The sequence below is a fragment of the Heptranchias perlo genome, chromosome 4 (assembly GCF_035084215.1).
Source record: "Heptranchias perlo isolate sHepPer1 chromosome 4, sHepPer1.hap1, whole genome shotgun sequence".
NCBI classification, from domain to species: domain Eukaryota; kingdom Metazoa; phylum Chordata; class Chondrichthyes; order Hexanchiformes; family Hexanchidae; genus Heptranchias; species Heptranchias perlo.
This window is the reverse complement of record NC_090328.1, coordinates 54,147,859-54,175,837: the sequence shown is the minus strand read 5'-3', so window position 1 is coordinate 54,175,837 and position 27,979 is coordinate 54,147,859. Positions and strand designations below refer to the sequence as shown.

General features: G+C 45.9%; 1 protein-coding gene across 3 annotated transcripts in view; it reads right to left on the bottom strand.

Moving 5' to 3' along the window:
• man2a1 (mannosidase, alpha, class 2A, member 1) overlaps nt 1-27,979 on the bottom strand; it is a 198,463-nt gene that overhangs the window by 102,306 nt on the left and 68,178 nt on the right. For all 3 annotated transcript variants that reach the window (XM_067982943.1, XM_067982942.1, XM_067982941.1), the window contains exons 9-10: nt 14,877-15,073; nt 5,534-5,719 (exon numbers count right to left, since the gene is read on the bottom strand). In XM_067982943.1, coding sequence (XP_067839044.1) covers nt 5,534-5,719; nt 14,877-15,073 — 383 coding nt within the window. The remainder of the gene's footprint in view (nt 1-5,533; nt 5,720-14,876; nt 15,074-27,979) is intronic.

The window sequence follows — 27,979 nt, the reverse complement described above, 5'->3', positions numbered from 1 at the left end:
AGCAACATCTCCTGCACCTGGATCCAGTGCAGGAAGTGCTTCAATGATCTAACTAGGTCAGCTAAAGTGAGTACACTTACTGATTCTCCTACATTCCGCCTTCTACATCACCGCCCCAACCTTCCAACTCATTCTGCACTGCCAACACTACTCTCTCACATCACTCCCCACACCCACTTAAGGCTCAACCTCAATTTACCTGCACTTATTCAGCACTTCCTCACCTCCCCATTAGTCACCCCACCACTACCACTCAACCCAATCCTCATCTAATGTGATGGCTCTGTCTCATATTCACCCTATGATGCATCTCTTTCACGGTCAGCTGCACCCAAACCAATGCATTGATCGGTTGGCCACGTCACCATCACTCACGCGTCTGTACTTTCTCCCCTTATAGAAGGGAGCTCAGAATGCACGGGAGAGGGCGAGGACCGGAGGGAGGCCGCAACAAATCACCATCCTCACAGATGCGGAGCAGGAGCTCAACCAAACCCTCGAGTGCCTGTCCGTCGGGCATGCCAAGACTGGCATCTGACAAACATCTGATGACATAACATCAATTCATATTGTGTGTGCTGAATGTTAAAGTTAACAGGCCTTACCATCTTCAGCAACTCAGTATGCTCATTGCAACATGACACATCTGTGATCATGCTTAATATTGCCTTCTGTTCTCTTACAGGGCCTGTGATGGCAGAGGGCGATTCCTCAGGAGGACCTGCCAGCCTTTCAGAGTGCACCGTCACATCTGAGCGAGCCATCCACCAGCTCAGATACTCACATCTTGGTGGGTCCTAGTCCTCCAGTTAGTTGGGTTGGCACCTGGTGAGTTACCACACACGTGAGCACGAGCTGACACTGGTGGCAGGAGCAGCTGCAGCTGCAGAGATTTCGCGTCGGTGGGAGCACTCTTCTCCAGGCTCTGCTCAGCTGGACACAGATGCTGAACCTGGGGGCCATCCTTTAAAAGGAGTGTGATTAGGGACAGCAACACATTTGGAACAGGTGCCACGCCCACTCTCCACAATAACGCAGAGGATGGTGGAGTCCAACTCCTGCATGAGTGGAATGGTGGCACAAGTACGGGAAGGAATCTCTGAGATACTGTCACAGGGGCGTGAGCAACTCTCTGAGATACTGTCATAGGTTAGTGCAGGAATGTCTGCGATGGAGGGAAGACTAGCCTCCATTGAGCTTCAAGCACAGCTCACAAATAAGTCCATTCAGGCCCTGACAACGGCCATTCGGACTCACAGTGAAGAACATTCTGCCGCCTTAAACAGGCCAGGCAGATACACTAGCAGTGGCCTTACAAGGCTTCACACGTGTCCTCCAAACTGCTGTCCAGTAGAGTTGTCGGAGTGATGTGGGCCTGACCCTGGGGAAGAATGATGGCGAAAAGGAACATGGAAGTGGGGATCCCACTCAAAGCGCTCCCACGTTTCATCCATTGCCCTCCTCTCAACCAGTACCTGCAATGCTGCTTCCTCTCCAGGTGGCTGAGTCTGCCCTGCACAGGTGCAGGTGGAGCAGTCTTTGGAGAGGCCCTCACGGGCACCAAAACCCAGAGGGCATAGCCCCAAAGCATCGAAGCGGTCAGGGCATGAACAAGAGCAACCTACCACTACCACAGGGGATGCACCACGTAGAAGTAATCGGAAGAGAAAGGCGAAGCTATTGTAAGCTCAAAGAGTATGCACAAGGGTGTTTGATGGTTGGTCACGTTTTTTTATTTATATTGGCTTTTTGTTAAACTCACATTAAATATTATGATTGTCATTACTACTGCCACGTCTTGACCATTCTTGACTGGCTCCTGTAATGGGGCCCTTTCACGAGGTTCACCATGAACGGCGACATTTGATGCCACCCACTGGGTCACTCTACAGTGGGTGTATGTGTAGTTGCAGGCCTGTTTTGAAGTTGACGTACTGTGAGGCCCTGCAGGGAGGGTGGGGGGGGGGGCGGGGGCGCTGGGTGTGGGCGCTGCTCTATCCAGGTGCTGTGAAGACTGGACTCTTCAGACTGTCTGATGTTAGGAGAACCGTTCACATATCAGTGACTCCCTGGCCTCATGAGCAGCCAGGTGAGCTGCTGCTCTGCCCATGGGTTGCTCCTGCTCCTCATCCTCCTCAATGTGGGTGGCAGACGTGGATGGGGCCTCCTCAAGCAGCACCCCTCTCTGTTGTGCCCTGTTGTGCAGGGCATAACACACTATAATGCATCCCACTCTGTCTGGTGCGTATTGAAGCGCTCCCCCAGAACGATCAAGGCATCTTGAGCAGCCCTATAGCATGCTTAATTGTGGACCTGGTGGCGATGTGGCTGTCATTATATCGACTCTGTTGCTCAGGGTTCCTGATGGGGTTCCTCAGAGGTGTCATAAGCCACGTGTGCAGGGGGTATCCCTTGTCCTTGAGCAGCTAGCCCTTACGGGTGTTCGGTGCATGGAAGAGGGGCGGGATGTTGGATTCCTGGCGGATGAAGGAATCGTGGCAGCTGCCAGCGAATCTGGCGCACACGTGAAGGAATCTTTTGCGGTGGTCACAAACGAGCTGAGAGTTGATGGAGTGATAGCCTTCCTGTTGATGAACAGTCCTGGCTTGTGTGGAGGTGCTCGTATTGCTATATGGGTGCAGTCGATTGCATCCTGCACCTGTGGGAAGCCAGCCACAGAGTGGAACCTCACTGCCCTCTCCGTCTGGCTGAGGTTGTCCATGGGGAAGTTGACATACAGCGTGGGTCTGCGAAACAAGTCGTCGGTGGCCTGCCTTATGCACTTGTGTGCAGACGACTGAGAGATCCCAGCGATGTCCCTGGTGGCACCTTGGAATGATCAGGAGGCGAAAAAGTTGAGGGCAGTGGTTACTTTGACAGCGACAGGTAAAGAGATGCTGCTCGGCCCAGCCGGGAGCAGCTCGGCATGAAGGAGGCTGCAGATGTCTGCAACTACCTGACGTATGCATTGCTCCTCAGAGGTCCAGGAAGCTGAACCTCAGTCTGTAGACCTCGTGGCGAGGGTAGTGCCTCCTGTGACGTCGCTCTCTCTGTTGTTGCCCTCTGTGCTCTTGTGCAGGTGCCTGTGCCATAGCACTGTGTTGTGGAGCCCCAAGTGGCGGAGGTGGACGCCGTGCCTGGCGAGGCTGGTGATGTTGCTCGTCCTCGGATGTAGTGGTGAATGCAGCCATAGCACCCCCCATCCTGACGGTTTGAGTTTGAGGGAGTCCGCAAAGCAGTTAAATATGTTTGAATAGCAGAATTTTGAGTGGAAAGTAAGAATTTTCAATGAAAACTCAAAGATCTTGCAGCCAAAACTTTGTCTGAAAGAACAGTGCCCTGCTGCAATAAGTGACCTTTTCTCCCCATCTGTCAAATAAGCATTTGAATGTCTCACTGGCTGCTGGCTGAGACACGTCTGTTGCAACATGGAATATTTCCCACAGCACCTGAAACAAGCTGAGGATGCTTCAAAATCGCACCCCTGCCAAAATGTGGAGAAAATTAAGCAGTTCAACTACTTAAACTATCTCAACAACTGTGTATAGTATCATCCCGCCGGCTTTAATTGCCAGTGGGACTTCCGCATTTGGGAGGCGCGCGCACCTAGACGCATCAACGGGGAACCCAGAAGTCTGCGGGTTGGAGCCGGGGATGAACCTGAACGGGATTTCCCTGATTTTCGGAGCCCCCCCCCCCCCCCCCGCGCCCCTCGCACTCGCAATTTCCCGGTAAAATCGAGCCGCAGAAGAGTGATCCCCATTGCTGTTCCAGCCAGAGGAAGGTGATAGACAAAAATAGCAGCAATGTATAATGTTAATGCATTATGAGAGTCCCTAATCTAGCAGCATTTATAGTTTATGATACAGTCATTAGCATATCGCATCCAAGGAGCTGAAGCTCCTCAACCTGCAAGAGAGACATTGATCACTAAGTAAGTGACTATAGCAGGGGCTTCAATCACAATCCCAATCAAATTGTTAGTTTATGTGACCACTAATATAGGGTGTAAAATGCCCATTGATCTATGTGGGCTGCTCAGGAAAAGAATCTCTTTCGCGGGTGAACTGCCACCTCTAACACCTTTGTGAGACCATCTGAGTCAACCAGTTGTATGGATAGATGTTGCTTCAGATAGGTAGCCATTACCAACAGAACCTTGGTAAACATGAGTGCCCATTTCAGACTGAACATTCGTGTTCCATGCCAGTGGTGAATCACAGATACTTGCTGTGAGTTTCTCTAATTCTTATATAGAAATATACTTCTCAGATAAACCGTGTTAAGGCAGTTCTCCCCCTCCCTACCATGTTTATTATCTTCATGATCTGTGGAAAAGTTTGCAGCCCATCATGTCTGCGCCAGCTCTTACTAAAGCAATCCAGAACTAATCTTACTGTCTCATACTCTCCCCATTGCGCTGTATTTTCCTTGGCTTCAAATATTTATCCAATTTTCCCTTAAAAGATGCCATGGTCTCTGCCTCCACCCCTCCCTGTGGCAAAGCAGTCCACGTTGCATTAACTCTCTGCATAAAGAAATTTCTCCTAACCTCTCTCCTCACTGTCTTATTGATCATTTTAAATTGATTACCACTCATCGCTGACTCCCCAACCTATTCACTCTATCAAACCCTTCATAATTTAGAAAGCTTCTATTAAATCTCATCTCTGCTCCGGTGGCAATAATTTTACAACCTCAAGTCTCTCTATAACTATACTGTTTCATCACTAGGATTATCTTTACCATCTTGAACTTTTCTTGTGATCAATGCTAGGGGAGTCCCAGAGAACCGAATATATCTACCCTAGTTGTATAAGCCAGCATGGATGTAGTTCAAGCATTCCGAGGAACATTCCTTGCCAACACTTGTTTGTCGATCTTACATGGGAATGCTAGTAAAAAAAAAACAAAAACAAAACTAGAACTCTGTGTGCCTGAAGGAAATGAGCCTCAACATCCACCTGTTTTTGTAATCTAAAGCTGTTTTTGCAATGCGCAAGAGCTGCACTAATGCTAGCAATTTCCAGAAGCACAGGTCTTGCGCAGCCGACTACAAAACTGTCAGGACTTGCTAAAACCAGCATTTGGGAAGACCAGTTTTCAGCGGGTTTTCTGGGCAGTCATTTTTAATGGCTCTTAACAGCTTTACATTCAGCTTGCAGTCAGCTGCATGAGACTCGAGCTTCAGGAACCAATTACACTAACACAGGTTTTATGCAACGTAAAAGCAGCTAGATACTAAACTCTCTTCCCATTACAAAGGTTAAAATATGAGCATGCGTTATAATAATGAAATAAACGTGAAAACTATTCAGATTAGGACTGGGGTGACAGAGCAAGCTGGATTGGCTGAGCTGTCTTTTTCTCTTCCTGCTATATGTTCAGTACTTACATGTTAAAAGTATTGTACATTTATGAGAGTTTATCAGACTCCCATGGCATCTTATCTGATGAGATTATTGTAAAGATAAAATAAAAACTGATTTGAGAGGAAGATAATTTAAAATGAATCCAATGAATTAATATTTACCTGGTCCCATAGTCCACAACAACCCACTCTTTAGCAGTTCCAGTGATCGCATCATGATGTTGGAACAGGCCAAGATTTCGTCTTGCTTCTATCAGCAGTTTATAATCGTCAGTTGATGGGAACATTGTCATTTTATTGGATTTCTGAGCACCCACCAATGCTAAAGAGTAAAGGATTTCTGCTGCCCTACACAGGAAAAACAAAATATATATTCATTTTTAACTAAAAAGCTCTAATAGCTCTTTTCACTGTAGCAAGTGTCAAGCATATTATACATCTATATTAACTCAAAGAAAAATCCATAGGTCAAGATCGACTTTTATATATAATTACCAACTTAATATGAAATCGTTATACAGAAGTGTGTAAAAAATTTACTTGCTAATCTCACTTCCATTTTAAATTTACTAAAATTAATGTCTTCACAAATTTTTAACTGAATCCCTAGGAACATGTTGATTGCTTCATGAATCCTAAGTACCCCGGGAAGGAAGATCCCGTTGATCTCCATAACCCAATCAATACTGACACAATTTAACAGTCTCCAACTGAGTTAATCAGTGGCGAAGTACAATTGTTTTGGCATATTAGTGTAGTCTCATCAAAACATGATAGTACTGCTACATTTTAATTTAATGATATTTAAATCCTTCTTCAATCTAGCCAGTTTGAATTTGTCACATCTCTGCATTCTTTAATTATCACCTAGATCATGTAAATGAATCATATAGTATGGTACTGAACCATATGGACCAGGAAGGTCCACTTGAGGTGTGTACTGAAATAATGTAATTGCAAAAGCAGTGTGGGCATTATAATTGGCCTCAATGATGCTGAGGTAGGGGGAAAAAAAGTAAGAAAGTCTCTGTTCCTGATCACTTATAGGAAAACAGGAATTGTTGGATGAAAAGACTACAGTCCATCTAGTTCGCCATCTGCCATCCTGGTAGCCGCATGATTTTTTTTATATTTGTTCATGGTATGTGGGAGTTGCTGGCAAGGCCAGCATTTATTGCCTATCCCTAATTGCCCTTGAGGTGGTGAGCTGCCTTCTTGAACCGCTGAAGTCCGTGTGGTGACGGTTCTCCCACAGTGCTGTTAGGTAGGGAGTTCCAGGGTTTTGACCCAGCAACGATAAAGGAACGGCGATATATTTCTAAGTTGGGATGGTGTGTGACTTGGAGGGGAACGTGCAGGTGGTGTTGTTCCCATGTGCCTGCTGCCCTTGTCCTTCTAGGTGGTAGAGGTCGCGGGTTTGGGAGGTGCTGTCGAAGAAGCCTTGGCGAGTTGCTGCAGTGCATCCCGTAGATGATTCACCGTGGCTGCTGTGTGTGTCAGTGGTGAAGGGAGTGAATGTTTAGGGTGGTGGATGGGGTACCAATCAAGCGGGCTGCTTGGTCCTGGATGGTGTTGAGCTTCTTGAGTGTTGTTGGAGCTGCACTCATCCAGGCAAGTGTAGAGTATTCCATCACACTCCTGACATGTGCCTTGTAGATGGTGGAAAGGCTTTGGGGAGTCAGGAGGTGAGTCATTCGCTGCAGAATACCCAGCCTCTGACCTGCTCTTGTAGCCACAGTATTTATGTGGCTGGTCCAGTTAAGTTTCTGGTCAATGGTGACCCCCAGGATGTTGACGGTAGGGGATTCGGTGATGGTAATGTCATTGAATGTCAAGGGGAGGTGTTAGACTCTCTCTTGTTGGTGATGGTCATTGCCTGGCACTTGGCTGGCGTGAATGTTACTTGCCACTTATCAGCCCAAGCCTGGATATTGTCCAGGTTTTGCTGCATGCAGGCACGGACTGCTTCATTATCTGAGGGGTTGCGAATGGAACTGAACACTATGTAATCATCAGCGAACATCCCCATTTCTGACCTTATGATGGAGGAAAGGTCATTGATGAAGCAGCTGAAGATGGTTGGGATGATACAATGATAACCGAGTTGTTGAGTAAACATAGCAATCAATTAATTTACAACAGGTCCAGATGTGACTCGTGGAAAACCCCAGTGGTGGAGAGCTTTGGAAACCATGGCCACGATATTAACTTGGAGCCGGGAAGAAAGCACGGTGGGACGGGACGGGGGGGTTTGCGTGCAGGATATTCAGAAGTAAGGCTTTCCCGCAGGTCCTACTGAATTTAAAGGTAGGACCTGCTTTAAAATTTTTCATAGGTTTCCCGTTCGTTGGCCAGTTTGATCGACAGGCTGGCTGCCTGTCGGATGAGAAAGCAGCCAGGGAGCGGATGCCAGGAGAGAGATCACCACAAGCAGATGATGGAGGGCTGGAAGCTTGTTGAGACTGGAGGAAACACTCCTGCTCTTCCTAGCCCACAAGCAGTGCAATAAAGCCACTTACTTGATGATCTGGCCCCTCTCCCCTCTTTTTCACTGGCAAGACTCACGAGCCCTGGGAAACCCTTGCTTGAGGTGTTAAATTTAAAGGTTTGTGAAATTCATCTTAAAAAAGTCTAACGTCATATAAGGACGTTAATTGGTTTGAGAACTACCCGCCCGCCTGCACTAATTAGGCACCCAACGGGGCAAGTAGGTTATTCACACGCATTCAAACGCGCCTCCATTAATCCCAGAAGTTTTTCTTTTAATTCGTTCATAGGATGTGGGCATCGCTGGCGAGGCCAGCATTTATTGTCCATCCCTAATTGCCCTTGAGAAGGTGGTGGTGAGCCGCATTCTTGATCCGCTGCAGTCCGTGTGGTGAGGTTCTCCCACAGTGCTGTTAGGAAGGGAATTCCAGGATTTTGACCCAGCGACGATGAAGGAACGGCGATATATTTCCAAGTCGGGATGGTGTGAGACTTGGAGGGGAACGTGCAGGTGGTGTTGTTCCCATGTGCCTGCTGCTCTTGTCCTTCTAGGTGGTAGAGGTCGTAGGTTTGGGAGGTGCTGTCGAAGAAGCCTTGGCGAGTTGCTGCAGTGCATCCTGTGGATGGTACACACTGCAGCCACAGTGCGCCGGTGGTGAAGGGCGTGAATATTTAGGGTAGTGAATGGGGTGCCAATCAAGCGGGATGCTTTGTCCTGGATGGTGTCGAGCTTCTTGAGTGTTGTTGCAGCTACACTCATCCAGGCAAGTGGAGATTATTCCATCATACTCCTGACTTGTGCCTTGTAGATGGTGGAAAGGCTTTGGGAAGTCAGGAGGTGAGTCACTCGCCGCAGAATACCCAGCCTCGGACCTGCTCTTGTAGCCACAGTATTTATATGGCTGGTCCAGTTAAGTTTCTGGTCAATGGTGACCCCCAGGATGTTGATGGTAGGGAATTCGGCGATGGTAATGCTGTTGAATGTCAAGGGGAGGTGGTTAGACACTCTCTTGTTGGAGATGGTCATTGCCTGGCACTTGTCTGGTGCGAATGTTACTTGCCACTTATGAGCCCAAGCCAGGTCTTGCTGCATGCGGGCTCGGACTGCTTCATTATCTGAGAGGTTGCGAATGGAACTGAACACTGTGCAATCATCAGCGAACATCCCTATTTCTGACCTTATGATGGAGGGAAGGGCATTGATGAAGCAGCTGAAGATGGTTGGGCCTAAGACACTGCCCTGAGGAACTCCTGCAGCAATGTCCTGGGGCTGAGATGATTGGCCTCCAACAACCACTACCATCTTCCTTTGTGCTAGGTATGACTCCAGCCACTGGATTCCCATTGACTTCAATTTTACTAATGCTCCTTGGTGCCACACTCGGTCAAATGCTGCCTTGATGTGGAAGTGGGCGCAATGGAGCTGGGTTGCGGTCGCACTCGAAAAATCAATTATTTTAACAACCCACCCGTCCCCAACCCATCCCTTCTTGTGGGTTAAAATTCCCCCATGTCCAAAGTCACCTTATCTTCCCAAGCATGATATACTTACCACATGTCATGACTCAAATTACTCCTGAATGTTATTTTCTGAAAGAAATCTATCTAATTTGCATTTGAACGAATCAACACTAACTGCTTCCACCGTCTCTTAAGGGACCTTGTTTCATAAATTGTCCACTCGCTCACTGAAATATTGTTTCCGCAGACTAGGGGTGGCTAGAACCTAGGTGCACTTGGGAGTAATTTAGAAATCAGCCTGAATGTTACACTGAACTCTTGCTGTCACTTTACAGTCAACACATTTGATCAGGGCAGAAGAAAGGATGGCCACAGCAGCAGGAGATACCAGCCATACTGTGAACACACAAACAACAACACTGTCAGCAGAAAGGACAGATAGCAGCCAACTAAGAGGAGGGGCAACAGTCACAGACAGCATCCGCACTAGGAAAGAGGCCTGTTGTGGCTGTCATGATGGGGAGGGCAATAGCGCATGTGTAGAGGCTTAAAAGGTTACTCGTTCAAGGGGTAGGAGGAAGAGAAGGACATTGTGGAGCACGGTGGCTGAAGGCCCAATAAAATATCGGGACTCACGTTCCTGGTTCGAGCAGAAGCGGAAAGCCTGAAAGCCTTGACGGAAGGATGGCGAGTTCAGAGGAAAGTTGTTGGACATATTAGAAAATGTGACAGGTAGGGTTCTAGGTATATTTGTAATTTCTTTTTATGTGATCACAATGTGTTATACATTTTATTATGGAATGGCTGAGAACCAACATGGTAACTCAAAGCATTTTGAAACTTTTTGCAGGATTTAATCGGTTGTTTCATGGTTATTCATTAATTATTTTTACTTTTTTAAAAAAAAAGATGGGATTTTTTTTAAATCGGAAGTTGTTATGATTGGATATTTTTGTAATAAATGGGAAATTTAATCAAAACAATATACTTTGCATTCTAAGGATATGTCAGACATTTTTCCCTGTCTTAACAATATGTCAGATGCAAAACTTTTGATAGATAAAGAGCTAGAAAAATAGACAAACAAAGTAGGTTTAACAATATAAAAAGATAAAAGGATTAAAAAATAGATTCAATCACTTGCCCTTCAATACAGCATGCCACAATAAAATCACAACCATTTACAATACAACTCCACAGCACAAAACTGCCACAATTTCACACCAACTTAGCATGGCTTGTATGGGAAACATAAACACTACTCTTGTGCAGAGGAGGTGCTCGTCTAACACTATGGTTAAAGTACATTGCTGGGACACTGTAGATACAACTTGAATCTGCACCCAACCTTTCATATGTCTCACATGTGCATGTTTACTGCTAAAACTGCAACAACCACAGGAACAGGAGTAGGCTGTTCAGCCCCTCGAGCTTGTTCCGCCATTGAATTAGACCATGGCTGATCCATATCTTAACTCCAACCACCCGCCTTGGTTCCGTAACCTTTAAACCTTTGCCTAACAAAAATCTATCAATCAATCTCAGTTTTGAAATTTTCAATTGACCTAGCATCAACAGCTTTTTGGGGAGAGAGTTCCGGATAGTCCAGAGAATGGGACAAATTGGATAGCTCTTTCAAAGAGCTAACACAGGCACGATGGGCCGAATGGCCTCCTCCTGTGCTATACCTACTATGATACCATGATTTCCACTACGCTTTGTGTGAAAAAGTGCTTTCTGATATCACCTCTCAATGGCCTGCTCTAATTAAGGTTATGCCCCCTTATTCTGGACTCTTCCACCAGAGGAAATAGTTTCACTCTACTGACCCTATCAAATCCTTTTAATCGTCTTAAACACTTCAATTAGATCACCCCTATATCTTCTATATTCAAGGGAATACAAGCCTAGTATATGCAACCTCTCCTCATAACTTAATCCTTTTAGCTCCAGTAACATTCTGATGAATCTGCACTGCACCCCCTCCAAGGCCAATATATCCTTCCTGAGGTGCTGTGCCCAGAACTGAATGCAGCACGCCAGATGGGATCTAACCAGAGCTCTGTGCTGTAACATAACTTCCACCCCTCTTGAGATAAAGGCCAATATTCCATTAGCCTTTTAAATTATTTTTTGTACATGCTTTAAGTGGTTTTTGTGTTTGGATGCCTAAATCTCTCTGCTCATCCACAATTCCTAGCTTCTTGCCATTCAGAAAATACTATGATCTATCTCTGTCCCTAATAACAGAATCTAGTAACTTCCCCACAACTGACGTTAGACTAATAAGCCTATAATTTCCGAGTTTATCTCTCTTACTCTTCTTAAATAGTGGAGTAACATTGGCAATTTTCCAATCCAAGGGGACAATTCCAGAATCGAGAGAGTTTTGGTAGATCATGACTAACGCATGAACAATTTTGTCACCTACTTCTTTTAATCCCTGGGGTGGAAACCATCGGATCCCAGAGATTTGCATGTCTTTAATAACATTAGTTTCTCCATCACCATTTTTTTAACTAATATTGAATGTCATTAGTTCCTCCCCTTGATTTACTTTTAGTTTGCCTTGTATCTCTGGTATTTTGTCCTCGTCCTCTACTATGAAGACCGATACAAAGTAGCTATTTAGTAAGTCTGCCATTTCCTGATCTCCAATTACAATATCACCTGCATCTGTCATTAAGGGGCCCACCCACGTTACTCTTAGCCACCCTCTTTCTCTTAATATATCTGTAAAAACATTTAGTCTTGTCCTTGATATCCCTCGCAATCTTTTTCATGTATTCCCTTTTTGCAGCACTTACCACTTGCTTTGTATCCCTTTGCTGTTCTTTATATCCACAGCTATTCACAATATATATCAATGATTTGAATGAGGGAACCAAATGTAATATTTCCAAGTTTGCTGACGACACAAAACTAGGTGAGATCGTGAGTTGTGAGGAGGATGCAAAGAGGCTCCAAGGCGATTTAGACAAGTTGAGTGAGTGGGCAAATACATGGCAGATGCAGTATAATGTGGATGAATGTGAAGTTATCTACTTCAAACAACAGAAAGGCAGAGTATTATTTAAATGGTGATAGATTGGGGAATGTTGATGTACAAAGGGACCTGGGTGTCTGTGTACACCAATCACTGAAAGCAAATATGCAGGCACAGCAAGCAGTTAGGAAGGCAAATGGTATGTTGGCCTTCATTGCAAGCAGGTTTGACTATAGGAGCAAGGATGTCTTACTGCAGTTATACAGGGCCTTGGTGAGACCACACCTGGAGTATTGTGTGCAGTTTTGGTCTCCTTACCTAAGAAAGGATATACTTGCCACAGAGGGAGTGCAGCGAAGGTTCACCAGACTGATTCCTGGGATGGCAGGACTGTCGTATGAGGAGAGATTGGGTCGACTCGGTCTGTATTCACTCGACTTTAGAAGAATGAGAGGGGATCTCATTGAAACATATAAAATTCTGACAGGGCTAGACAGACTGGATGCAGGGAGGATGTTTCCCCTGGCTGGGGGTCCAGAACGAGGGGTCACAGTCTCAGGAAACGGGGTAGGACATTTAGGACTGAGATGAGGAGAAATTTCTTCACTCAGAGGGTGGTGAACCTGCGGAATTCTCTACCACAGAAGGCTGTGGAGGCCAAGTCACTGAATATATTTAAGATGGAGCTAGATAGATTTCTAGACACAAATGGCATCAAGGGGTATGGGGAGAGAGCGGGAATATGGTATTGAGATAGAGGATCAGCCATGATCATATTGAATGGCGGAGCAGGCTCGAAGGGCTGAATGGCCTACTCCTGCTCCTATTTTCTATGTTTCTATATCTCTCCCAGTTATGGAATCTCCACTGTTGTTTGGTTTCGTATAAGCTCTTTCTTTTAGTTTTATACTATCTCTCACTTCCTTTGTTGACCAAGGTTGTTTAATTACACAAGTAGTGCTCTTGCCCTTTAGGGGTATGTATTCTACCAAATACTTTTTTGAACACGCCCCACTGTTCTTCCTTAGTTTTATCCGTTAATAGTTCTACCCAGCCTATTGTGGTCAATTTCTGCCTCATCCCTCCAAAGTCGACTGTACCTAAATTTAAAACCTTGGTTCGTGACTCACCCATCTCCCTTTCAAATCTAATATTGTATTCGATCGTATTACGATCACTGTTAGCTGAGTGTTCTCTTACCGTTAGATTATTCACTAATTCAGGCTCATTACTCATTATTAAATCTAAGATGGCTGTTCTCTTGTTGGTTCAAGAACATATTGTTCCAGAAAACTGTCCCAAATGCACTCAAGAAATTTGTTGTCTTTGGGAACCAATGCCTAGGGAATTATATTCTATGCTTTATCAAAAGACAAAGTTCATCCTAATGGTATTAAAAGATGCGGCTGAGGTATATAAAATCTCTAAGAACCTGGTGCGAAAGTACCCAGCCAAAGGGTGGCACTAAGGAGAGAGAAAGGTAACCAACAATAAGGAGCTTGTATGTCAGTCACATCTGGCTAACTAGTCCCTGTATAACACTCATATTTTAACCTACTGACAGTGCCAAGGACTGCACACACTAGACATAAAATAATCACCTAGGCAACAATCAAGGTAAGGCAAGACCTCCCCTATAGTCAAAGATTGCACAAGTGGAGGTAACTGCTTTAGTTGACACCAAGGACCACACAGGGGGAAATGAAGCAATTTCCAGGGCAGAGCAAAAATCAAGGTCGGCACAGGCTTACCCAAGAGTTAGGTCACATTTCAGTGAATACTGCAAAGGAATCCCAGAAATCCCATTTGCCCCGAGCATGAGAGTTGAGTGGTAATTAGGAGTGTTCAAATGAGCACTTCCCAACAAATGCACTGATTAGACTCTGATCTGCAGTGGCTTCTCTAACTGGGGATAATAAGTTAAGAATTTTAGGTCCCGTATTTATTTATTAAAGTTAGCCCTGCAGTTATTTAAAGAGCACTTGTGATAATTACTAGCTCCATGGTTCATATAGAAAGTAAAAAGATGAGTGTTAAATGCTTTTCACTTTTTCATTCAGGCTGTCAATGAACAAAAACAACAACAAAAGCTTGCATTTATATAGTGACCTTAAGGTAGTAAAACATCCCAAGATGCTTCACAGGAATGATTATCAAACAAAATTTGACACTGAGCCACATAAGGGGATATTAGGACAGGTAACCAAAATCTTGGTTGAAGAGGTAGGTTTTAAGGAGCACCTTAAAGGAGGAGAGCGAGGTAGACAGGCGGAGAGGTTTAAGGAGGGAATTCCAGAGCTTAGGTTCTAGGCTGCCAATGGTGGAGGTATTAAAATCGGGGATGCGCAACAGGCAAGAATTGGAGGAGTGCAGAGATCTTGGAGGGTTGTAGGGCTGGAGGAGGTTATAGAGATAGGGAGGGGCAAGGCCATGGAGGGATCTGAAAACAAGGATGAGAATTTTAAAATCGAGGCCTTCCTGATTGAAGCTAGAGAACAAAAAAACAAAATCAGCACAGATTACAAATACACAAGATATCAGAACTAATGCACAAACTTTGGATGTATTTACCTCAGATGCGATTCTAAAACTCTGTCCAGTCGCTTATAGAAGGGTCGGGAGGTAAAGTATCCACTCCAGTAATGGTCATCTCTGTCTGCATAGGTAAAGAAGTCCCCGCTCAAGACAGGAAATGGTGATGGTGAATTTCCTGAACTAGCATCTTTATGGACAGCATCAAAGTAATCTGACAATGTTCCAAACTGAGCCTAGAAACAGAATATCAAACTACTAAACATCCACTCAGTTCATAAATACAGCAACCTTAAAAGAAACCTCTATCTTTTAACTTTCACTCTATAGACGGATTAATGTCTATTTACTTTCTTTACATATGAGCCAAAGCTTTTGATTTTCACCTTTATCTGATCACCTGAGTAAATCTTAAAAGCACAAGAAGTAGTTATGACAATGTCCTATGGAACAAAACAATCTTTTGGTTTCACTGAATATTAGCTATTCTGAGGATAAAATTTGTTTTTAAAAATCATACAAGTTGAATTATCACATAGTTTAGAGAGTATGCCCTGTGAAGGAAGTATATATATTGATGAACTGTAATATAATGAATAGTATCACCATCACCAGTAATAGTATCACCAGTAATCTGTAAATTATGGAAAAATCTTTCCATCTTCTGGTAATAAGGAGTTTTCAAATGAGTTGTTTATTTGGGGGTGATTTTAAACCCCAAGAACGGGCGGGTGGGAGTTGAAAATAGTTGTTTTTTTTGGTCTGTAGTTCCCAGGCATTTCCCTGCCGCCCTTCTTAAACAAAGGCACAACATTTGCTAACCTCCAATCTTCAGGCACCTCACCCCTGTAGCTGTCGATGATTCAAATATCTCTGCTAGGGGACCCGCAATTTCTTCCCTAATCTCCCATAACGTCCTGGGATACATTTCATCAGGTCCCAGAGATTTATCTACCTTGATGCGCGTTAAGACTTCCAGCACCTCCCTCTCTGTAATATGTACACTCCTCAAGACATCACTATTTATTTGCCCAAGTTCCCTAACATCCATGCCTTTCTCAACCGTAAATACCGATGTGAAATATTCATTCAGGATCTCACCCATCTCTTGTGGTTCCGCACATAGATGACCTTGTTGATCCTGAAGAGGCCCTACTCTCTCCCTAGTTACTCTTTTGCCCTTTATGTATTTGTAGGAGCTCTTTGGATTCTCCTTTGCCTTATCTGCCAAAGCAATCTCATGTCCCCTTTTTGCCCTCCTGATTTCTCTCTTAACTCTACTCCGGCAATCTCTATACTCTTCAAGGGATCCACTTGATCCCAGCTGCCTATGCATGTCATATGCCTCCTTCTTCTTTTTGACTAGGGCCTCAGTCTCCCGAGTCATCCAAGGTTCCCTACTTCTACCAGCCTTGCCCTTCACTTTATAAGGAATGTGCTTACCCTGAACCCTGGTTAACACACTTTTGAAAGCCTCCCACTTACCAGACGTCCCTTTGCCTGCCAACAGACTCTCCCAATCAACTTCTGAAAGTTCCTGTCTAATACCATCAAAATTGGCCTTTCCCCAATTTAGAATTTTAACTTTTGGGCCAGATCTATCATTCTCCATAGCTATCTTAAAACTAATGGAATTATGATCACTGGTCCCAAAGTGATCCCTCACTAACACTTCTGTCACCTGCCCTTCCTTATTTCCCAAGAGGGGGTCAAGTTTTGACCCCTCTCTCGTCGGGCCATCCACATACTGAATGAGAAATTCCTCCTGAATACACAACAAATTTCTCTCTATCCAAGCCCCTAATGCTATGGCTGTCCCAGTCAATGTTGGGAAAGTTAAAGTCCCCTACTATTACCACCCTATTTTTCTTGCAGCTGTCTGTAATCTCCTTACATATTTGCTCCTCAATTTCCCGTTGACTATTTGGGGGTCTGTAGTACAATCCTATCAAAGTGATCTCTCCCTTCTTATATTTCAGTTCTACCCATATAGACTCAGTGGGCGAACCCTCGGATATATCCCCTCTCACTGCTGCCGTGATGTTCTCCCTAATCAAGAACGCAACTCCCCCTCCTCTCTTACCTCCTGCTCTATCTTTCCTATAGCATCTGTACCCTGGAACATTGAGCTGCCAGTCCTGCCCCTCCCTTAGCCATGTTTCAGTAATAGCTATAACATCTCAGTCCCATGTACCCATCCATGCCCTGAGTTCATCTGCCTTGCCCATCAGACTTCTTGCATTGAAATAAATGCAGTTTAATCTAGACTTCCCTTGGTCTTTGCCCTGCTTTCTCAGACCATCTGTCCGGTCATGTTCTGTACACTCTCCCTTACTGCCTTTTGTTTCTGAAACCACTTTACTTCCCACTGACTTCCTGCATCGGTTCCCATCCCCCTGCCACATTAGTTTAAACCCTCCCCAACAGCACTAGCAAACACTCCCCCTAGGACATTGGTTCCAGTCCTGCCCAGATGCAGACCGACCAATTTGTACTGGTCCCACCTCCCCCAGAACCGGTTCCAATGGCCCAGGAATTTGAATCCCTCCCTCTTGCACCATCTCTCAAGCCACGTAGTCATCCTAGCTATCCTGTCATTCCTACTCTGACTAGCCCGTGGCACTGGTAGCAATCCTGAGATTACTACCTTTGAGGTCCGACTTTTTAGTTTAACTCCTAACTCCCTAAATTCAGCTTGTGGGACCTCATCCCGTTTTTTACCTATATCGTTGGTACCTATATGCACCACGACAACTGGCTGTTCACCCTCCCCCTCCAGAATGTCCTGCAGCCGCTCCGAGACATCCCTGACCCTTGCACCAGGGAGGCAACATACCATCCTGGAGTCTCGGTTGCGTCCGCAGAAACGCCTATCTATTCCCCTTACAATCGAGTCCCCTATCACTATAGCTCTGCCACTCTTTTTCCTGCCCTCCTGTGCAGCAGAGCCAGCCACGGTGCCATGAACCTGGCCGCTGTCACCTTCCCCTGGTGAGCCATCTCCCCCAATAGTATCCAAAACGGTATACCTGTTTTGGAGGGAGATGACCGCAGGGGACCCCTGCACTGCCTTCCTACTCTTCCTCTGTCTGTTGGTCACCCATTCACTATCTCCCTCAGTAATTTTTATCTGTGGTGTGACCAACTCACTGAACGTGCTATCCATGACTTCCTCAGCATCGCGGATGCCCCAAAGTGAGTCTATCCGCAGCTCCAGAGCCGTCAAGCGGTCAAACAGTAGCTGCAGCTGGACACACTTCCCGCAGGTGAAGGAACCAGGGACACAGGAAGGATCCCTGAATTCCCACATCCCACAAGAGGAACATGACACGGGTCTGGGATCTCCTGCCATGACTTAACCCTTAAGTTAGCTTAACAACAGTTTGGATGAAAAACTGCTTGGTGACAACGTTTTCCACATGGTTAACTTTCAAATAAAGAATTTAGACTTTCATATGTAAATAATTCAGTGAGAATTAGTCTCTGGTCTGCAGTGACGCATTCAATCACAATGCGTCTTTCAGTAGTACAAGCAGCATTCCTCAGGTGAGAACAGGCTACTTTCTGAGTGCAATGAAAGTTGAAACAGTTCTTCCTCCCAAAAGCATTACACTTTTACTCTATCATGCTTATTGGGACAGTGGAGGAGCACTTCATGTGTGTGATACTTTATTTATATCAGATGGGATGGTTTAAAACTAATATGAGCTACAACATTTTATGCTGGTTATATGTGTTACTGAGCTGATGTACAAAACTTTATATTCAAGATAAGCATAAATGTGTGGAGAAAATCCAAGATTTTACCTCCAACTTTCATTATGGGATACCTTTTTTAAAAAAAAGGCTTTGGTGTCCTCAAGTATTCATCCAAGTCGCCATTCTTCATGTGTGAACCAAGGCAGTGAGTGTTGGCAGGCTATTTGATGGTGACGGGAGCCAGGAAGGTGGTAAAGACACAACCAATCCCTATCCTTTCCTCACCTGATATCCACATTTGCACTTTCTGGCAGGGGGTCATTGGTTAGCAATCAACATCAGGAACCCGAGCTGATTTTTTCTCCTCGTCTAGCCCACGGGTGCTGAATTCTCCTCCAGCTGAGATCAACTAACTGGCATTTATTTAGCATCTTTAATGCAGAAAAACATCCCAAAGCATTTTACAAAAAAAAAAGTTCCAGTGTGAACGGGAGAGAAAGGGGAAAGGGAAGGGGGAATGCCAATGCAAATCAGGGCAGGAGGATGGAAAAAGGGACAAAAACAGTGCCAGCATAAACTGGTGTATGGCAGAAAAGGGCCAGTGTGAATTGGAGAAGATGGGATAGATAGTGCCTCTGTGAACGTTGAGCAGAGATGGGACAAGAATGTCCCCATGTCACTGTAACAACAGTATAAACAATTTATCAGATGTAGCAACAAACTACCAATTCATAGCCATAGTTTATCTGCAAGAAATGACAGAAATGCCCCAAATTTTTGCCACAGTCTTCCGCCATACAGTGGCGAAATGTTGGGTATGCCTCCCACTAATTTTACAACAAATCCATGCCCTATTGCACTCAGTGTATAAAGGGTGGTAGAAGTGTGGAACTCTCTCCCACAAAAAGCAGTAGATGCTAGCTTAATTAATAATTTTAAATCTGAGATCGATAGATTTTTGCGAGCCAAAGATATTATGGGATATGGAGCCACAGTGGGTAAATGGAATTAGAGTACAGATCTCAATGAATGGCAGAACAGGTTCAAGGAATTGAATGGCCTACTCCTGTTCCTATGACATCATAGGTCTATATAGAGAAATGGTTTTGAGCTCTCAGCTTCTTTGTGGCTGTTGGTCAGATTTTGTTAGTTTTCTAGGTGTGGACGTATGACCTCAGCTGCTCACTGCTTTAACCAGCTGAGTCACTGGGAGAACTGTTGGAAACCACATTTCTATCAGTTCTCATGCCCTCTCCAAGCTCATCTCATCCATGAGACAAACTCCTGCTCTCTTGAGCGCATTTTCACTATACTGCCAACTACCAAAGTCCCTTCCTGGCCCTTGTGCTACCTGACATTGTTAAGTGGTTCCCTCTCCTCAGGTACTGTCCCCCTTCCTTTCAAAACCACTGTCATCACCCCTTCCTCAAAAACCCACCCTCGACACCTCTGTCCTTGAAAACTGCCGCCCTACCTCCAACTTCCCTTTCCTCCACAAAGTCCACGAACATGTTGTCATCTCCCAAATCATGCCCATATTTCCCGCAATTCCATGTTTGAATCTCTCCAATCAGGTTTCTGCATCTGCCATAGCACCTAAATGGCTCTAAACAAAGTCACAAATGACATTGTCTGTGACCGTGATTGTGATGCATTATCCCTCCTCGTCCTCTCTGCAGCCTTTTACACCATCCTCCTCCAACATCTGCTTTATAACTCAGTGGGACTGTCATTGCTGGGATCCACTCTTACCTTTTCAATTGTACCCACAGTTTCTGCAGTAATAGCATCTCTTCCTGTCCCCGCACCATTATCTCCGGGATCTCCTAAGGATTTACTCTTTGTCATCTACATGCTGCCTCTTGGTGATATTACCCACAGTGATGGAATCAGCTTCCACATGTACGCTGACAGCATCCATCTCTCCACCACCTCTCTTGAGCCCTCCACTGTCACCATGTTTCAAACTGCCTGTCTGACATACAGTCTTGCATAAGCCACAATTTCCTCCAGTTAAATGCTGGGAAGATTAAAGCCATTATCTCGGTCCCCCCGACAATCTCCATAACCTTGCTACTGATTCCATCCCCCTTGCTAGCTACTATCTCAGGCTGAACCAGATTGCTTGCAACCTCGTTGTCCTATTCAGCCCCGAACTGGGACACTTTTTTTTATTCGTTCATGGGATGTGGGCGTCGCTGGCGAGGCCAGCATTTATTGCCCATCCCTAGTTGCCCTTGAGAAGGTGGTGGTGAGCCGCTGTCTTGAACTGCTGCAGTCCGTGTGGTGAAGGTTCTCCCACATTGCTGTTAGATAGGGAGTTCCAGGATTTTGACACAGCGATGATGAAGGAACGGCGATATATTTCTAAGTCGGGTGTGTGACTTGGAGGGGGAACGTGCAGATGGTGTTGTTCCCATGTACTTGCTGCCCTTGTCCTTCTAGGTGGTAGAGGTCATGGGTTTGCGAGGTGCTGTCGAAGAAACCTTGGCGAGTTGCTGCAGTGCATCCTGTGGATGGTACATACTGCAGCCACAATGTGCCGGTGGTGAAGGGAGTGAATGTTTAGGGTGGTGGATGGGTGTCAATCAAGCGGGATGCTTTGTCCTGGATGGTGTCGAGCTTCTTGAGTGTTGTTGGAGCTGCACTCATCCAGGCAAGTGCAGACTCTTGACTTGTGCCTTGTAGATGGTGGAAAGGCTTTGGGGAGTCAGGAGGTGAGTCACTAGCCCCAGAATACCCAGCCCTCTGACTTGCTCTTGTAGCCACAGTATTTATATGGCTGGTCCAGTTAAGTTTCTGGTAAATGGTGACCCCCAGGATATTGATGGTGGGGGATTCGGTGATGGTAATGCCATTGAATGTCAAGGGGAGGTGGTTAGACTCTGTCTTGTTGGAGATGGTCATTGTCTGGCACTTGTCTGGCGTGAATGTTACTTGCCACTTATGAGCCCAAGCCTGGATGTTGTCCGGGTCTTGCTGCATGCGGGCTCGGACTGCTTCATTATTTGAGGGGTTGCGAATGGAACTGAACACTGTGCAATCATCAGCGAACATCCCCATTTCTGACCTTATGATGGAGGGAAGGTCATTGATAAAGCAGCTGAAGATGGTTGGGCTTAGGACACTGCCCTGAGGAACTCCTGCAGCAATGTCCTGGGGCTGAGATGATTGGCCTCCAACAACCACTACCATCTTCCTTTGTGCTAGGTATGACTCCAGCCACTGGAGAGTTTTCCCCCTGATTCCCATTGACTTCAATTTTACTAGGGCCCCTTGGTGCCACACTCGGTCAAATGCTGCCTTGATGTCAAGGGCAGTCACTCTCACCTCTGGAATTCAGCTCTTTTGTCCATGTTTGGACCAAGGCTGTAATGAGGTCTGGAGCCGAGTTGTCCTGGCAGAACCCAAACTGAGCATCAGTGAGCAGGTTATTGGTGAGTAAGTGCCGCTTGATAGCACTGTCGACGACACCTTCCATCACTTTGCTGATGATTGAGAGTAGACGGATGGGGCGGTAATTGGTCGGATTGGATTTGTCCTGCATTTTGTGGACAGGACAACTTCCCACATTGTCGGGTAGATGCCAGTGTTGTAGCTGTACTCGAACAGTTTGGCTAGAGGTGCGGCTAGTTCTGGAGCACAAGTCTTCAGCAGTACAGCAGGGATATTGTCGGGGCCCATAGCCTTTGCTGTATCCAGTGCACTCAGCCGTTTCTTGATATCATGTGGAGTGAATCGAATTGGCTGAAGACTGGCTTCTGTGATGGTGGGGATATCGGGAGGAGGCAGAGATGGATCATCCACTCGGCACTTCTGGCTGAAGATGGTTGCAAACGCTTCAGCCTTGTCTTTTGCACTCACGTGCTGGACTCCGCCATCATTGAGGATGGGAATGTTTGTAGAGCCTTCTCCTCCCATTAGTTGGTTAATTGTCCACCACCATTCATGGCTGGATGTGGCAGGACTGCAGAGCTTGGATCTGATCCGTTGGTTGTGGAATCGCTTAGCTCTGTCTGTAGCATGTTGCTTCCGCTGTTTAGCACACATGTAGTCCTGAGTTGTAGCTTCACCAGGTTGGCACCTCATTTTTCGGTACGCCTGGTGCTGCTCCTGGCATGCTCTTCTGCACTCCTCATTGAACCAGGGTTGATCCCTTGGCTTGTTGGTAATGGTAGAGTGAGGAATATGCCGGGCCATGAGGTTACAGATTGTGCTGGAATACAATTCTGCTGCTGCTGATGGCCCAAAGCACTTCATGGATGCCCAGTTCTGAGCTGCTCGATCTGTTCTGAATCTAACCCATTTAGCACGATGGTAGTGCCACACAACACGTTGGATGGTGTCCTCAGTGCGAAGACGGGTCTTCGTCTCCATGAGGACTGTGCGGTGGTCACTCCTACCAATGCTGTCATGGACAGATGCATCTGCGACAGGTAGAAATGACAGGTCAGAAATGGGGATGTTCACTGATGATTGCACAGTGTTCAGTTCCATTCGCAACCCCTCAAATAATGATGCAGTCCAAGCCCGCATGCAGCAAGACCTGGACAACATCCAGGCTTGGGCTCATAAGTGGCAAGTAACATTCGCACCAGACAAGTGCCAGGCAATGACCATTTCCAACAAGACAGAGTCTAACCACCTCTCCTTGACACTCAACGGCATTACCATCGCCAAATCCCCCACCATCAACATCCTGGGGGTCACCATTTACCAAACTTAACTGGACCAGCCATATAAATACTGTGGCTACAACACCAGGTCAGAGACTGGGTATTCTGCAACGAGTGACTCACCTCCTGACTCCCCAAAGCCTTTCCACCATCTACTGGACACAAGTCAGGAGTGTGATGGAATACTCTCCACTTGCCTGGATGAGTGCAGCTCCAACAACACTCAAGAAGCTCGACACCATCCAGGACAAAGCAGCCCGCTTGATTAGCACCCCATCCACTACCCTAAACATTCACTCCCTTCACCACCGGCGCACTGTGGCTGCAGTGTGTACCATCCACAGGATGCACTGCAGCAACTCGCCAAGGCTTCTTCCCAAACCTGCGACCTCTACCACCTAGAAGGTCATGAGCAGCAGGCACATGGGAACAACATCACCTGCACGTTCCCCTCCAAGTCACACACCATCCCGACTTGGAAATATATCGCCGTTCCTTCATCGTCGCTGGGTCAACAGCACTGTGGGAGAACCTTCACCACACAGACTGCAGCGGTTCAAGAAGGCAGCTCACCACCACCTTCTCAAGGGCAATTAGGGGCGGGCAATAAATGCTGGCCTCGCCAGCGACGCTCACTTCCCATGAACGAATGAAAAAAAGATTGGTGAGGACGAGGTCTCGTAGGTTTTTCCCTTGTGTTGGTTTGCTTACCACCTGCCGCAGGCCCAGTCTCGCAGTCTCGCAGTTATGTCCTTCAGAGAACAGTGAGGGGACAATCAGAAAGCAGTACGGTTTTTCATTGCAAATGCAGATAAGCAGGTAAGAGCAAAATGCTGACCGCCGAACATGCAGGCAAGTTGGTTTTTATGTGAGGTATACACAGCAGGAAGGTTGCATATTCAATCTCAGATTGTGCAATGAGTCAGTTAAAAAGCTGAAGTGCTCCAATTGGCCTCGATAGGAAAGAGTAAAAAAATTCAGCCAGGGCTCATGCTCCCGACTGCTATCCAGAAACCATTATTGGGAGGGCACAATCATGAATATAGGGTAAATACATGATTAGTTTGTTAAGATGGTTGCCTCCCCAATCCAATGGAATAGCTCATCAACAGTCATAGTCTAAATTCAGACTCGAAGAATGGTCACTTAAACAAGGTACTAGAGGCCAATTAGTACCATGGAACCTTGCCCTAGTGAAATTCCAATGTCTTCAGGAGAGGAAGAGAGGAGGGAAAAATAAGGTAATAAGAAAAATAAATGCATCCCCCCCCCGCCATTAAATTCATCTTTCCATGTTCTCTTATAGTTCTTCAGAAATAACATCTCAACTTCCTGATTTTAAAAACTTGGATCATGTCTCTCATAAAACCAAGCTTTTAGATCATAAGACCAGAAGAGAAAGGAGCAGAAGTCGGCCATTCAGCCCCTCGAGCCTGCTCCGCCATTCAATGAGATCATGGCTGATCTGATTTTTACCTCAACTCCACTTTCTCACCTTTTCCCCATATCCTTTGACTCCCTTGCTGATCAAAAATGTGTCTAACTCAGCCTTGAATGTATTCAATGACTCAGCCTCCTTTTAATCTTTTTTCCTCCATAAGATCAGATTTTGCTGCATTAACTTCACTACGTAGCTCATTAATTTCTTCATTCTCACTTAGGTTCCTCCAGCTAAGCTTGTAGTATATTCATTTTATGTCTAAAATTACTATTAAGCTGGTGTTTCAAATCATTCTGGAGTAAGTCTTTGAAACAAAAAAAAATCACTATTACTGCAGTCTGTCGAATTATCCCCTACAGAACGTTAAAGCTATCGTTCCCCATATTAATTTGAACATTTAAAATTCTGATTCTCAATGTCCATGAACTGACTGATACATTTACTGTTCAAGTGTATAATTACCATGAAAATTTATAAAGATCCAACAGAAATTCATGAATTATTCATATTCGGCTCAGCTGGGGCCAAAATTAGTGATTTTTTCTTAAAAGTTACTTCAAGGTAAGTGTAATCAAAGGTTGTGAAATGTAATGAAAAACGTATTGGATCTTGACATGAGCATTACAGGAGAATAAATTCTCTTTTACTGGCATTAAAAAAGGTAATTTACAGCTACCACTGAAACTGTTTGAGATTAAAATCTTCTAAATGTTTAGATATCAGTGTTGGTTATTCTATATAATGTTTCACCAACACATCACAATTTATAAGTTACTGGAGTGTTGACTAAACAATGCTATTGGTAGAAGCAATAAAGCATTTAAACCAGAGACTAATAATTATCTGGGGCAACAGCCATACGGACAGGAAAAGATCAACTGGTCCACTGAGTCTGTCCCAAACAGCCATGACGCAGCTAAGCATCATGATTCCCCAACAATCCCTTGCACCAGCAGCCGTGTGACCTACTGGGAGAGGTAAATAAAACCCTACGTCAATTCAAGACAGAAAAATAATCTGGGAAATTCCTCTCCACACCCCTAAGGTAATCAAAACAAATTCAGCAGATCACAGTGACCACGAGGTACGTACACGTCATCCCACCTGCCTCTTGAACACAGTGATATTAGCCATGGCAAGAAACTCGTCCAGCCCCTTTCCTGAACTGTTGCAGTGAATCTGCATTCACCACACAAGCTGGTAACTTATTCCAAGTATCGATAATCCTCTGCGTAAAGAAAAACATTCTGATATCTAACCTAGTTCTATTCTTGCACAGCTTATATGCGTGTCCCCTCATTTTCCCTAATCTATCTAGTTCAACTCGTCTGTCCACACAGACAAAGTCTTGACCTTTCATCATTTCAAATACTTCAATTAAATCACCCCAAAGTCTAAGCTTTTCTAGTGTAAAATGACCCAGGTCTCGAGGCTACTGTGAAAACTAGGGGCTTTTAAACTAGGGATCATTCTGATGGCCCTTTTCTAAACCTTTTCCACGGCCTCTGTATTACCCATCACGTGAGAGTTCCTAAACTGGTAACAATATTCCAGATGAGGCCGAACCAGGATCATGTACAAGGACACTATGGTTCTTTCTGTTTTATACTGTATCATCCTTACTATACACCATAGTAATCTATTTGCATTTGCAATCGCCTCTGCACTGGTTATGTACCTTCAGTGACTCATGCATTATAATGCCTAGGTGCCTTTCCCACTCAACAGACTTAAATGCTGTACTAAGCATGGTAAACACATGTCCTAACCTTGTTCATATTACTGCATTAAATGACATCTGTCAGATGCGGGCCTATTCCCCCATCTGAATGTTGTCTGTTTTCCTCATCAATGGTCCTAATACTAGCACAATTCTTCATCTCATCTACGCATTTGTCGACAGTACCCACAACATCATCATCTTAGATCACTAATATAGATCGTGAAGAGTAGCAGTCTAAATACAGATCCCTGTGAGACTCCACTAGTAACTGTTCTCCACGCGGAGCTACTTTCATTAATAACAATTCTCTGCTTGCAAGAACAACCAATTCTCTATCCAAACCAGCTGCCCTCCTATCCCACAGGACTCTATCTTATGAAGTAACCTTTTGTGCGGCACCATGTCTAAAAATATACGTCAACAGGCCTAGCTTAATCCACCAGCCTAGTTGCCTCCTCATGTTAGTGAAACATGACTTTCTTTTCCACAGCCATGTTGCGAGTCTCTAATAATGCCTACTCTGTCCAGATGATCATACACGGCATTGCTAATGATCCCCTTATAACAAGTTTTCATTCTGCCTGTCTTTTCGAAATATCAAGTATCCTGGAATATTTAGTTCCCAACCTTGGTCACCTTGTAACCATGGGCCCAATTTTAGCAGGCCTGCGGGTTCCCAGCGGGTGGTCCTTCGGGAGCGTGGAAAACGCGGACGGCTAATTGAGTGCGCCCCCCGCGCGATTGTGGGATAATTGATCACATTAAGCCTTGGTTCCGGGTTCTCCGCTCCCCAGCTGCACGCCGGCGGGCTGCGCATGCGCACTAACGTTATCGCGATGGAGGAGCTCCACTTAAAGGGGCAGTCCCCCAAAGCCCCTCCTGCTGCAAGCAAGAGGCAACACAGGATGGCGCAACCCAGGGGCAAGGCTGCGCCACGCTTCTCCGACCTCGCGCTGCAGCTGCTGCTGGAGGGTGTGAGGAGGAGGAGGGACACACTGTTCCCGGCGGACGGACGCAAGTGCCCTGGCTCCATCACCAGGAAGGTATGGGCAGAGGTGGCGGCGGAGGTCAGCAGCAGGGCCAACACCCCCAGGACATGGGAGCAGTGCCGCAAGCGGTTCAATGACCTCACTAGGTCCGGCAAGGTGAGTACACCAACGCACCCTCCCACAACCCGTCCCCACCATCACGCCAAACATATCACAACCCCTCCTGCACAGCCACCACAGCGCTCCCGCAGCAATCCTCACAGCCACTCACTCACCATCCTCGCCGTGCCCGCAAGTACCCACCGTCCCTGTCCCCACCCGAACGCTACCACACCCCCCAATCCCCATGCAATGGGATGGGCACGTGGCCCACGCATCCTCCCATCCATCTGCCCCACGCTCAACCCACCCACACCGATGCTCGATGCGTCTCACTATGCAATATGCACTCACTCACGCATCTGTGTTTTGCCTTGACAGGAGAAGAGATGCAAGAATGACCGAGAAAGGGCCCGCAACGGAGGGGGCCCGCCGCACGTGGTCGAACTGACGGATGCAGAGGTGGAGGCGCTCGACCTCGCCGGCACGCAACATTGCCTCTCCGTGGCGGATGG